A 12,817-nucleotide genomic window follows, 5' to 3' on the forward strand; every position below is an offset into this window, starting at 1 on the left:
CCAAGAAACAGTTGGGTTATGACAAGCTAACCAGGGTAGGCCCAGCACCACAGGAAACGCAGGAGAGTCTAATTCTCTCCGTATGACCCCCCTGCGTCACCATGCCCAAAGGCCCGGTGACCTCCCTAATCAACTCTGAACCTAATGGTTGACTATCTAAGGCATGAATGGGAAGGGCACATCCATGGAAACTATGGGGATCCCTAAACTATAGGCTAAAGCTATATCAATAAAATTCCCAGCCGCGCCAGAATTGACGAGCGCCTTATGCTCAGGGAACGTGACAGACACAAACATTTGTGCAACAGAGGGCTCTGGTTGAGAATGGTGCCGGCTCACCTGGGGTGACGCCAGAGCGCCCTACCTGCTGCCTCGATGGAACCACCAGACCCCGATCTGAACGTCCGCGAGTAGCCAGCAGGTTGTCCAGCCGGATGGACAGGTCCACCAGCTGGTCAAACACGAGGGTGGTGTCTCTGCAGGCCAGCTCCCGACGGACGTCCTCGCGCAGACTGAAGCGGTAATGGTTGATCAGGGCCCTGTTGTTCCATCCCGCCCCGGCAGCCAGGGTCCTAAACTCCAGGGTGAACTCCTCAAACTGGTCCAATGCCGCATTTGCCTCTGACCTCGCCATGATGGATAATCCGCCATTTTGAAAATGTTGTGCAACTTTTGAGAAGTCCAGATAATAAGTTATGAGAAAGATGTCATATTTTGGTTTTCTGGTCAGAGAAAGTATTTAGCTAAACTTTTTTTTTTAATCCTCAGAGACCGAAACCTTTCCTGAAACTTGGTGTGCAGCATCTATTGACCAAGATCATTGTAAGTTGATACCTTGAACGTCATAGCTGCTGTGAGTCAATGAAGTTGAGTGAGTGTGTGGTTTTTTCAAATGCTCTTGGAGGGTTGGAGCCTCCTGCTGGCTCTGAAGATTGACCTGGAATTTAAATTTAATTGATGGAATTTACAAGGAAAGTGAATTGAATTTGTGGAATTGACCCCAACTCTGAGAACTATACAACATAGATTTGAGATATGTAATTGCTGTTTATCTGAGTACTTGAAACTTGATTTCTACATAACTTCCTGTTTCAGTGTTTCCTCATTGTGTATCCGTTCAGTATGATCTAGCCGATCTGCGCTTCTGTGTGACAGAAGAGACCAGTCAATTGCTTCAATAACTAAGGTAGGATGGAAGAGAAACTGTAAGTCTCTATATTTTTTAAATGTTCATTATACACTGACTGTAAAACACATTAAGGACACCTGCTCTTTCCATGGCATAAAATGCAAGATGGTGTAGCAGTCAAACGTCTTTGTCCTTTGTCTTGTCTCGTCCCATGTATATATCTTTTTATATCTTTTTCTTTGCATTCTTTTTAATATTTTTCCTAACCTCAACTTCAAAATACTCTCCTGCAACCCGCCTCACCCAATGTGCTGTGGATCAGTTTTTTTTCTAATTTCTCAATTTACCTCCGAACTGGAATACCTCAACTGAAGCTAGCTAGCTAACTAGCTACCAGCTATCAGCTATCAGTCAGCTAACCTTAAGCTCGGAAAGCTCTCGCCAGTTCGTAGAACGCGTTTCAAACCAGAGCATACTGGACCTATTTTTCTCTCCATATCCCCGGATTCCTACCGCAAACTCTGAACCCTTTCATCTGGATCATGGCAGCTAGCTAACCGCAACCCGGGTTGACTACTCCTGGCTAACGTTTCCATCACGGAGAATGCACCAACTAGCCTGGGGCTAGCCCATGATAGACCAATCTCCCGGCTAGGGCTCCTGGGCTACTCCTGAAGCCCGCTCCTCGGCTACAATATCCGGACCCCTTCTACTGCCGGTACGGGGCAATGAACCCCACCGATCCTTCACGACTGGAATACCGACATAATCTGCCCGAGGATTGCAACAGGCCCCTCAGAATCGACGTCCCCCAAAGGCCCGTTCTGCTAACCGCGGCCTGCTAGCTATCTATAGCAAATTGGACTGTTAGCTGATCCACCGGCCAATTTCTTGGACCAGTATACCCATTTTGCCAATTGGACTTGGACCCCTCTGCTACTTGGAAGCCTACTAATTACACGACTGGTCTATCGTCGTCACCGCACAAGGAGGCAAAAACAGACTTTTCCCCCATCGCAACGTCCCTCTAAGGTCCTTATGGGGACCCGGCCTGCTAACTGCTAGCTTGCTAGCCCCGGCCTGCTAATTGTCTGAATTGCCGTGTCCCCATATCCACTGCACTGAGGCTAGGAAACACTGTCACTACCGATAAATCCACAATAATTGAGAATTTAAATAAGCATTTTTCTACGGCTGGCCATGCTTTCCACCTGGCTACCCCTACCCCGGTCAACAGCACTGCGTTCCCCACAGCAACTCGCCCAAACCTCCCCCACTTCTCCTTCACCCAAATCCAGATAGCTGATGTTTTTAAAGAGCTGCAAAATGTGGACACCTACAAATCAGCCGGGCTAGACAATCTGGACCCTCTCTTTCTAAAATGATCTGCCGAAATTATTGCAACCCCTATTACTAGTCTGTTAAACTTCTCTTTCATATCTTCTGAGATTCCCATAGATTGGAAAGCTGCCGCGGTCATCCCCATCTTCAAAGGGGGAGACACTCTAGACCCAAACTGCTACAGACCTATATCCATCCTGCCCTGCCTTTCTAAAGTCTTTGAAAGCAAAGTTAACAAACAGATCACTGACCATTTCGAATCTCACCGTACCTTCTCTGCTGTGCAATCTGGTTTCAGAGCTGGTCATGGGTGCACCTCAGCCACGCTCAAGGTCCTAAACGATATCATAACCGCCATCGATAAGAGACAGTACTGTGCAGCCGTATTCATCGACCTGGCTAAGGCTTTCGACTCTGTCAATCATAACATTCTTATTGGCAGACTCAACAGCCTTGGTTTCTCAAATGATTGCCTCGCTTGGTTCACCAACTACTTCTCCGATAGAGTTCAGTATGTCAAATCGGAGGGCCTGTTGTCCAGACCTCTGGCAGTCTCTATGGGGGTGCCACAGGGTTCAATTCTCGGGCAGACTCTCTTCTCTCACTGCTGGTGATTCTTTGAACCACCTCTACGCAGACGACACCATTCTGTATACCTCTGGCCCTTCATTGGACACTGTGTTAACTAACCTCCAGATGAGCTTCAATGCCATACAACTCTCCTTCCGTGGCCTCCAACAGCTCTTAAATGCAAGTTAAACTAAATGCATGCTCTTCAACCTATCGCTGCCCGCACCTGCCCGCCTGTCCAGCATCACTACTCTGGACAGTTCTGACTTAGAATATGTGGACAACTACAAATACCTAGGTGTCTGGTTAGACTGTAAACTCCAGACTCACATTAAACATCTCCAATCCAAAATTAAATCCAGAATTGGCTTCCTATTTCGCAACAAAGCATCCTTCACTCGTGCTGCCAAACATACCCTCATAAAACTGACCATCCTACCGATCCTCAACTTCGGCGATGTCATTTACAAAATAGCCTCCAACAATCTACTCAACAAATTGGATGCAGTCTATCACAGTGCCATTCGTTTTGTCACCAAAGCCCCATATACTACCCACCACTGCGACCTGTATGATCTCGTTGGCTGGCCCTCGCTTCATACTCGTCACCAAACCCACTGGCTCCAGGTCATCTATAAGTCTCTGCTAGGTAAAGCCCCGCCTTATCTCAGCTCAGCAGGTATTCCTCACTGGTCACCCCCAAAGCCAATTCTTCCTGCCAATGACTGGAACGAACTGCAAAAATCTCTGAAGCTGGAGACTCTTACCTCCCTCACTAGCTTTAAGCACCAGCTGTCAGAGCAGCTCACATATCACTGCACCTGTACATAGCTCATCTGTAAATAGCCCATCCAACTACCTCATCCCCATACTGTATTTATTTATTTATTTATCTTGCTCCTTTGCACCCCAGTATCTCAACTTGCACATTCATCTTCTGCACATCCTACCATTCCAGTGTTTAATTGCTATATTGTAATTACTTCGCCACCATGGCCTATTTATTGCCTTACCTCTCTTATCCTACCTCATTTGCACATACTGTATATAGACTTTTCTACTGTATTATTGATTGTATGTTTGTTTATTTCATGTGTAACTTTGTTGTTGTTTGTGTCGAACTGCTTTACTTTATCTTGGCCAGGTCGCAGTTGTAAATGAGAACTTGTTTTCAACTAGCCTACCTGGTTAAATAAAGGTGAAATAAAAAATACATAAAATAAACATAGACTGACATGGAAAATACAACATTTCCCAGAGTGCATTAGTTTAACCCACAACTTGACCCTTAGGCCTTCAAAAAGAAGCCAAACAAATGAGATCTATAAACTGATTATACCAAACATTAAGAACACCTGATTTTTCCATGACAGACTGACCAGGTGAATTCTGGTGAAAGCTTTGATCCCTTATTGATGTTACCTGTTAAATCCACTTCAATCAGTGTAGATGAAGGGGAGGAGACAGATTAAAGAAGGATTTTTAAGCCTTGAGACAATTGAAATATGGATTGTGTGTATGTGTCATTTAGAGGGTGAATGGGTAAGACAAAATATTTAAGAACGGTCAAGAACTGCAACGCTGCTGGGTTTTTCACACTGAACCATTTCCCGTGTGTATCAAGAATGGTCCACCACCCAAAGGACATCCAGCCGACTTGACACAACTGTGGGAAGCATTGGAGTCAACCTGGGCCAGGGAACCTGTCCCATAGTGTGTTTGATTCTGTTGATTGGGTCTGTTGATTGGGTGTTTTTTTTAAATTATTATCATGACTATTGTTTATGATTGGGTTATCTTCTGTTTACAACCCAGAAGTGAGATTAACAGTCTCTTCTCAGTCACAACAACACAGTGTTCTAACCCTCCATTAACAGTCTCTTCCCAGTCACAGCAGCACAGTGTTCTAGCCTTCCACCATTTCCAGCCAGACCCTGTCGTATATTCAGACAAAATGTCATCAGACTTTGTGCTGATGGGAACTAAGAGCTTCCTTCTGATTCCTTTGTTGCGACAAAATAGTTACGATCACAACTAACTTCCTTTTCTCAGTGATCTGCAATGGCTCCTGTTCCTGTGCTGCTGCTGGCCACTCTGGAGGAGTTGGTTGAAGCAGAATTTAAGACATTTAAATGGCACCTAACCCAGGACCTGGTGAAAGGCTTTCCTCACATCCCAGTGAGCCAGCTGGAGAACACTGACAGACTGGACACTATAAAGAAGATGGTGGAGACCTACGGTCCTGAGGGAACTGTGAAGATCTCACTGGAGATCCTGAGGAAAATGAGCCAGAACCAACTGGCTAAAACTCTAAAGAATGAGTACGATGAGGTTGAGACAACAGAACCAGCAGGTTAGTGGACTGTAAAACAACACAAAGCAGATAAGAGATCACTGATTTTTGCATAGCAGGTAACATAAAGGAGAACCTAGTAAGAGGACAATAGAACAAAACAGTATTTTTCTTTGTTTCCCAGAGTGCTCCTTTGGTTCTAGAGGTAAGCTTAATGAATCAAGAAAACACCCGTTGGACCAAAGTGATGTTGTAAACAGTTTTTGGGGGGGCTGAGAAGTGCAGGTAATACATTTATGAAAACGTCATGAGAAAGACGTCATATTTTGGTTATCTGTTCAGAAAAACTGATAATTGTCTGGTTTCTAGAAAGCATTTGCCTAAACCTTTTACAACCTAACCAAAAGACATCATGATGACGTCATATTGCAGCCAGTTGTATCCGCTGGACAGGCTCTATTGCACTCTGACTGATCCAATCCAGACACAAACACATAAAGTTATCATGACCGTAATAAAAGTAAGCTTTGTTTTTTCCTTGCAGTCGAAGACAAACTGAAATGCTATCTCAAGAAGAAGTACGGCTGTATATATGAGGGGACGTCAAAGGAAGGGGATTTTATCTATCTAAATCAGATCTTCACTGAGCTCCATGTGTTTGAGGGGGCCTGGGGAGGGGTCAGAGATGAGCATGAGGTCATACATCCGAACATCAGAACACCAGTCACAGGAGAGACCACTGTTGAAGTCAGAAACATTTTCAAACAACAGTCCGATCAAAAGAAGCCAATCAGAACAGTTCTAACTCAGGGCATTGCCGGCGTAGGAAAGACTGTCTCTATTCAGAAGTTTATTCTAGACTGGGCAGAAGAAAAGGAGAACCAGGACATTGGTTTCATCTTTCCACTTTCTTTTCGCCAAATCAACGCTAATATGGGGGACGACGACTGCAGTCTGATTGAACTGCTTCATCAATTCTTCCCTGACATGGAACCAATCAAGAATCTTAGGAACAAGTCTAAAGTTCTGTTCATATTTGACGGTCTGGACGAGTGTCGACTCCGTCTAGACTTCAACAATAAGGTCCTGACAGATGAAACAAAGCCGGCCTCTCTGGACAAATTGATCACAAACCTGATCACAGGTGAGCTTCTGCCTTCTGCTCTCATCTGGATAACCTCCCGGCCTGCAGCAGCCTATAAGATCCCTCGAAAATACATCCAGCAGTGGACAGAGGTACGAGGGTTCAATGACCCACAGAAGGACGAGTACTTCAGGAAAAAAATCAGTGATGACAACCTGGCCAGCAGAATTATCACACACATGAAGTCATCGAGGAGCCTACACATCATTTGCCACATACCAGTGTTCTGCTGGATATCAGCCACTGTTCTAGAGAAACTGTTGGGTGAAGCAGAGAGAAGAAAGATACCTAAGACTCTGACTGAGATGAACATACATTTCCTGATCTTTCAGATAGACAGAATGAGAGAAGCAGAAAGTTCCACAGGAAGTGACAGCATAGTCCTTAAACTTGGAGAGCTGGCATTCCGTCAGCTGGAGAAGGGACATCTGATCTTCTACAAGGAAGACCTGAGAGAGTGTGGCATTGATGTCACAGAAGCATCAGTGTACTCAGGTTTATGCACAGAGATCTTTAAGATGGAGGGAAGGACGTGTCAGAAAACTATGTTCAGCTTTGTGCATCTGAGCATCCAGGAGTTTCTTGCTGCTGTATACGTGTTTTTCACATTCATAAACTGCAATGAGAACCCACTGGTCAAACAGAACACCCTCGTCAAACTTTTGAAATGGCGGAAACACCAACAACCTATGATTGACTTATACAAGAGTGCAGTAGATCAGGCCTTACAGAGTGATAATGGACACCTGGACCTTTTCCTCCGCTTCCTTCTCGGCCTCTCACTGGAGTCAAATCAGACTCTTCTACAAGGCCTACTGAACCAGACAGGAAGAAGCTCACAGACCAATGAGAACATAATTGAATACATCAAGAAGAAGATCAGGAAGAATCCCTCTCCAGAGAGATGCATCAATCTGTTTCACTGTCTAAATGAGTTGAATGACCATTCTCTGGTGGAGGAGATCCAAACCTACCTGAGCTCAGGAAGTCTTTCAGAGGCCGAACTTTCACCTGCACAGTGGTCAGCTCTGGTGTTCGTGTTGCTGACTTCAGAAGAGGACCTGGATGTGTTTGACCTGAAGAAATACTCCAGATCAGAGGAGGGTCTTCTGAGGTTGTTGCCAGTGGTCAAAGCGTCCAGAATAGCTCTGTGAGTTCCTGTATTAACGTCATGCTCAATATTAAATGGGAATGTATTCAGAAATTCAACAACTAATAAGTCATTGTAATTAATAAAGCCTTTTAATGATAATGGATGAATAATTTAAGAACCCTAAAGGAGATCCTTTAAAGGGGCAATCCAGGATTGGTACATCTATTTTTGGAATTTTGTATGAATCATATACCTATATATATATAAATATATATATTGTACAATAATAGTTGAAGACATCAAAACTATGAAATAACACATATGGAATCATGTCGTAACCAAAAAAGTGTTAAACAAATTAAAATATATTTTATATTTAAGATTCTTCAAAGTAGCCACCCTTTGCCTTGATGACAGTTTCCATCACACCACTGATTCTAACGTCTGGTCTCAATATCTAGTAGGCTACAATGTGAAGCACATTCCTCACACAAGATCATCATGCTTAAATATCTCCTTTAGCCCAAACTGACCTCAGGGTCTCAAGTTTACAATGTAATCTTTGCACTCTCTTGGCATTATCTTGGCATTCTCTTAACCAGCTTCACCTGGAATGCTTTTCCAACTGTCTTGAAGGAGTTCTCACATATGCTGAGCACTTGTTGGCTGCTTTTCCTTCACTCTGTAGTCCAACTCATCCCAAACCATCTCAATTGGGTTGAGGTCAGGTGATTGTGGAGGTCAGGTCATCTGTTGCAGCACTCCATCACTCTTGTTCTTGGTCAAACAGCCCTTACACAGCCTGGAGGTGTGTTGGGTCATTGTCCTTTTGTTCAAGTGTGCCTTGAATTCTGTAAATAAATTACAGACAGTGTCACCATCAAGGCAACCCCACACCATCACACCTCCTCCTCCATGCTTCACAGTGTGAACTACACATGCAGAGATCATCCATTCACCTACTCTGCATCTCACAAAGACACGGTGGTTGGAACCAAAAATCTCAAATTTGGACAGATTTCCACTGGTCTAATGTCCATTGCCCGTGTTTCTTGGCCCGAGCAAGTGTCTTCTTCTTATTGGTGTCCATTAGTAATGGTTTCTTTGCAGCAATTTGACCTCGAAGGCCTGATACATGCAGTCTCTTCTGAACAGTTAATGTTGAGATGTGTCTTGAACTCTTGAACTCTGTGAAGCATTTATTTAAGCTACAATTTCTGAGGCTGGAAACTCTAATGAACTTATCCTCTGCAGCAAAGGTAACTGGGTCCTCTCCTGTGGCAGTCCTCATGAGAGCCAGATTCATCATAGCGCTCAATGTTTTTTTGCGACTGCACTTGAAGAAACTTTTAAAGTTCTTGAAATTTTCCAGATTGACTGACCTTCATATCTTAAAGTAATGATGGAATGTCATTTCTATTTGCTTATTTGAGCCATCCTTGCATAATATGGACTTGGTATTTTACCAAATATGGTTATCTTCTGTATATCACCCCTACCTTGTCACAACACAACTGATTGGCTCAAACACATTAAGAAGGAAAGAAATTCCACAAATTATCTTGAAATGCATTCCAAGTGACTACCTCATGAAGCTGGTTGAGAGAATGCCAAGAGTGTGCAAAGCTGTCATCAAGGCAAAGGGTGCTACTATGAAGAATCTCCAATATAAAATATATTTTGATTCGTTTAACACTTTTTTTGGTTACTACATGATTCCATGTGTTATTTCATAGTTTTGATGTCTTCACTATTATTCTACAATGTAGAAAATAGTACAAATAAAGAAAAATCCTTGTCTAAACTTTAATTTGTTTGTATGTTGGATTGTTTTCTTCATTAGGCTGAATGGATGTAACCTCACAGAGAAATGCTGTGAAGCCTTGGCCTCAGTTCTCAGCTCAAACACTTGTCACATGAGAGAGCTGGACCTGAGTAAAAACAAGCTGCAGGATTCAGGAGTGATGCTACTCTCCGCTGCACTGGAGAGTTCACATTGTAAACTGGAGACCCTGAGGTCAGTTTGGGCTAAAGGAGATATTTAAGCATGATGATCTTGTGTGAGGAATGTGCTTCACATTGTAGCCTACTAGATATTGAGACCAGACATTAGAATCAGTGGTGTGATGGAAGTAAAAGTACATAAAGGCTGTTAACACGCTTTTTTTTCCATAAGAATTTACTACCCACCTATCACAAAAAAATGTAGGGAGCATTGCTTTATTCCCCTAGAACAGAGATCAGCATTTACCCACCATTTTGTTTTTTATACCACTGACTGCATTGAATCTGGGAGATTGTATATCAGAAAACAGACTAATATGATCATAATCATTCTAAATAATTGTACTTCCATTCAAGACTTGTTCCACAGGTCATCTCCAGACTTTCTACAGGTCTGCTGCTCTTCATTAGCATCACCGTTTTCTGAGTATTTAATTGTATTTACTCTTGTTTCGTATCTAGTCTGAATGGATGTCAACTCACAGAGATAAGCTGTAAAATGTTGTCTTCAGCCCTCACGTCTTCACACCTGAGAGAGCTGGACCTGAGCGACAATAAGCTGCAGGATTCAGGAATGAAGCTGCTCTCTGCTGGACTTGCGAGTCCACACTGTAAACTGGAGACACTGAGGTCAGTTTGGGCTAATGGAGATATTTAAGCATGATGATCAATGTTTAAGGAATGTGCTTAAACGTCTGGGCTTGATAACTGAGCATCATCTCGTTTTAGGAAGCCATCATAATGGGCTGTTAGCCTTCCACTCACTAGAGACTTTAGTAACAGTAAACAGTGGCCTAGTGGTTAGAGCATTGGGCTAGTAACCGAAAGGTTGCTAGATCGAATCCCCAAGCTGACAAGGTAGGGACTGTTCCTAGGCCGTCGTTGTAAATAAGAATTTGTTCTTAACTGACTTGCCTAGTTAAATAAAGGTGAAATAAAATAAAATTTAAAAAAACACCCAACTACTGATGTAAGAAAAGGAAGCACAGAAATGAGTAATTGTTTGGCAATGGAGTTGAGTTTTTTAACGAGGACTAAGAAACGCAATACGGCTGTCAATTCATCGTTATGTGAATACAAAAATCTTCATTTTTATAATGTAACAACAATGTAACAATACGTTACATAGTAATACGAAGTGTTTCCACAGATATCGAATCCCCGAGCTGACAACTGTTACCAAACACTTGATATCAGATAGAATTAAACTATTTCCACAGGTTGTCATTCTGTGGAGTCACGAAGGAAGGCTGTGCATCTCTGGCTTCAGCTCTGAGGTCAAACCCTTTTCATCTGAGAGGGCTGGACCTGAGCTACAATCACCCAGGAGACTCAGGAGTGAGCCTGCTCTCCTCTGGACTGGAGGATACCATGTACAAACTACAAACTGTCATGTGAGAACTGAATCTGTAAATCTGTCAAATAAAGGATAAATACAAATATGACTTGTGATAGAGGAACTTAGTCATGGGGTCTCAACTTACTGTTGAGAGTTAGAATAGTAGGTATAATTTTCCAAAATTGGTTACAGCAATATTTTTGTTTTTTTGTTGCTTACTTGATGTTTTTGCTTACAGTGTTCACCCTGGGGGAGAGGGCTGGTTGTTTAGAAGACGTGGGTTATTATTCTGTTTTTTTCTGCACATATTGTCAAAAACACCATTGTCTTACGTCAGATGGTGTCACTCCTACGGTTTAAAAAAATACCTCAACCAAGATACGAGACTGTAAGTGTAGTAGGCAAGTGTTGCCCTGACGTAAGATAATGGAAAAGAAAAAATAACATTTAATGCAATACACCAATTACATCACCAATATATAACTGTATCATGATCTTGTCCTTATCTCCCTCAGTGTACGGCTGTGATCTCACACTGAATCCGAACACAGCACACAGATACCTGTCTCTGTCTGAGGAGAACAGGAAGGTGACACAGGTGAAAGAGAAGCAGCCGTATCCTGACCAACCAGGGAGATATGACAAATGGCCCCAGGTGCTGTGTAGAGAGGGTCTGACTGGACGCTGTTACTGGGAGGTAGAGTGGAGTGGGGATTGGGCTCTTATAGCGGTGACATATAGAAGATTATACAAGACGGGAAGGAGACGGCTAGGAGCCAATGACACGTCCTGGAGTCTGGACTGCTGCGGTAACAGTTACACTGCCTGGCACAATAATGAAAACACCGACATATCTGTTTCCTCCTCCAACTCCAACAGAGTAGGAGTCTATCTGGACTGGCAGGCTGGCATTCTGTCCTTCTACAATGTCTCCTCTGACACACTGACCCACCTGCACTCATTCAATACCACATTCACTGAGCCCCTCTACCCAGGGGTTGGGGTTAAGTTGGACTCTTCAGTGACCCTGTGTGATGTAGATACCAAAGACTTCAAAGCAACTCAACCATAACAATGTCATGTTTTCCCACTGTAACCAATCCTACAGGCAATTAGATGAGTAGTGTTGTGTTTGAATTCATTTGTGCTGTTGCGCCTGCAGTATAAAATACATCATATTCAAGGTTTTTGCGACTGCACTTGAAGAAACTTTCAAAGTTCTTGAAATGTTCCGTATTGACTGACCTTCATGTCTTAAAGTAATGATGGACTGTTGTTTCTCTTTGCCTATATTTGAGCTGTTCTTGCCATAATATGAACTTGGTCTTTTACCAAATAGAGCTATCTAGAGCTATACCAAACCCTACCTAGTCACAACACAACTGATTGGCTCAAATGCATTAAGAAGGAAATAAATTCCCAAAATGTACTTTTAACAAGGCACACCTGTTAATTGAAATGCATTCCAGGTGACTACCTCATGAAGCTGGTTGAGAGAATGCCAAGCGTCTGCAAAGCTGTCATCAAGGCAAAGGGTGGCTACTTTGAAGAATATAAAATATTTTTTTGCTTACTACATGATTCCATATGTGTTATTTCATAGTTTTAGTGAAAACATTATTATTCTACAATGTAGAAAATATTACAAATAAAGAAAAACCCTTGAATGAGTAGGTGTGTCCAAATTTTGGACTGGTACTGTATATCATTTTTTTAAATGGGGGGGGGGGGGATTCAGTCTGGGCTTCAACTTACTGTTGAGTGTTTGAATGGTAGAATACAAAAGGTGCAATTTGGTGAATTGGTTGCAGCAGTTTTCCTCTTGTTGTATGTCACTCACAGACATTCACTTAATAATTAGCCCATGCAATGCCTAAACATTTTAGATTGGTAAAGTAGTCTCG

General features: G+C 42.8%; 1 protein-coding gene across 3 annotated transcripts; it reads left to right on the forward strand.

The window, feature by feature from the left end:
* Positions 1–704: 704 nt before the first annotated feature.
* Positions 705–12,309, forward strand: LOC112219974 (NACHT, LRR and PYD domains-containing protein 12). 3 transcript variants are annotated; one of them, XM_024381468.2, is made up of 10 exons: positions 705–822; positions 1,096–1,186; positions 5,093–5,393; positions 5,518–5,538; positions 5,878–7,627; positions 9,414–9,587; positions 10,037–10,204; positions 10,795–10,968; positions 11,152–11,189; positions 11,429–12,309. In XM_024381468.2, the coding sequence occupies exons 3-10, from the start codon at positions 5,102–5,104 to the stop codon at positions 11,983–11,985; spliced, it is 3,174 nt and encodes a 1,057-aa protein (XP_024237236.1). In that variant the 5' UTR covers positions 705–822; positions 1,096–1,186; positions 5,093–5,101; the 3' UTR covers positions 11,986–12,309. The 3 variants fall into 3 exon arrangements, with proteins under 3 accessions (XP_024237236.1, XP_042158635.1, XP_042158636.1); XM_042302701.1 differs by lacking the exon at positions 5,518–5,538; XM_042302702.1 differs by lacking the exon at positions 11,152–11,189 and having other exon boundaries at positions 11,429–11,585.
* The last annotated feature ends 508 nt before the right edge of the window (positions 12,310–12,817 follow it).

This window comes from Oncorhynchus tshawytscha, linkage group LG20, assembly GCF_018296145.1.
Source record: "Oncorhynchus tshawytscha isolate Ot180627B linkage group LG20, Otsh_v2.0, whole genome shotgun sequence".
NCBI classification, from domain to species: domain Eukaryota; kingdom Metazoa; phylum Chordata; class Actinopteri; order Salmoniformes; family Salmonidae; genus Oncorhynchus; species Oncorhynchus tshawytscha.

Bases quoted from the DNA above. Each gene is read 5' to 3' on its own strand.
- LOC112219974 (XM_024381468.2), top strand. From the start codon at position 5,102: ATGGCTCCTGTTCCTGTGCTGCTGCTGGCCACTCTGGAGGAGTTGGTT. The intron at 7,628-9,413 runs GTGAGTTCCTGT...TTTCTTCATTAG, and splicing joins AAAGCGTCCAGAATAGCTCT to GCTGAATGGATGTAACCTCA. The intron at 10,205-10,794 runs GTCAGTTTGGGC...CTATTTCCACAG, and splicing joins TGTAAACTGGAGACACTGAG to GTTGTCATTCTGTGGAGTCA.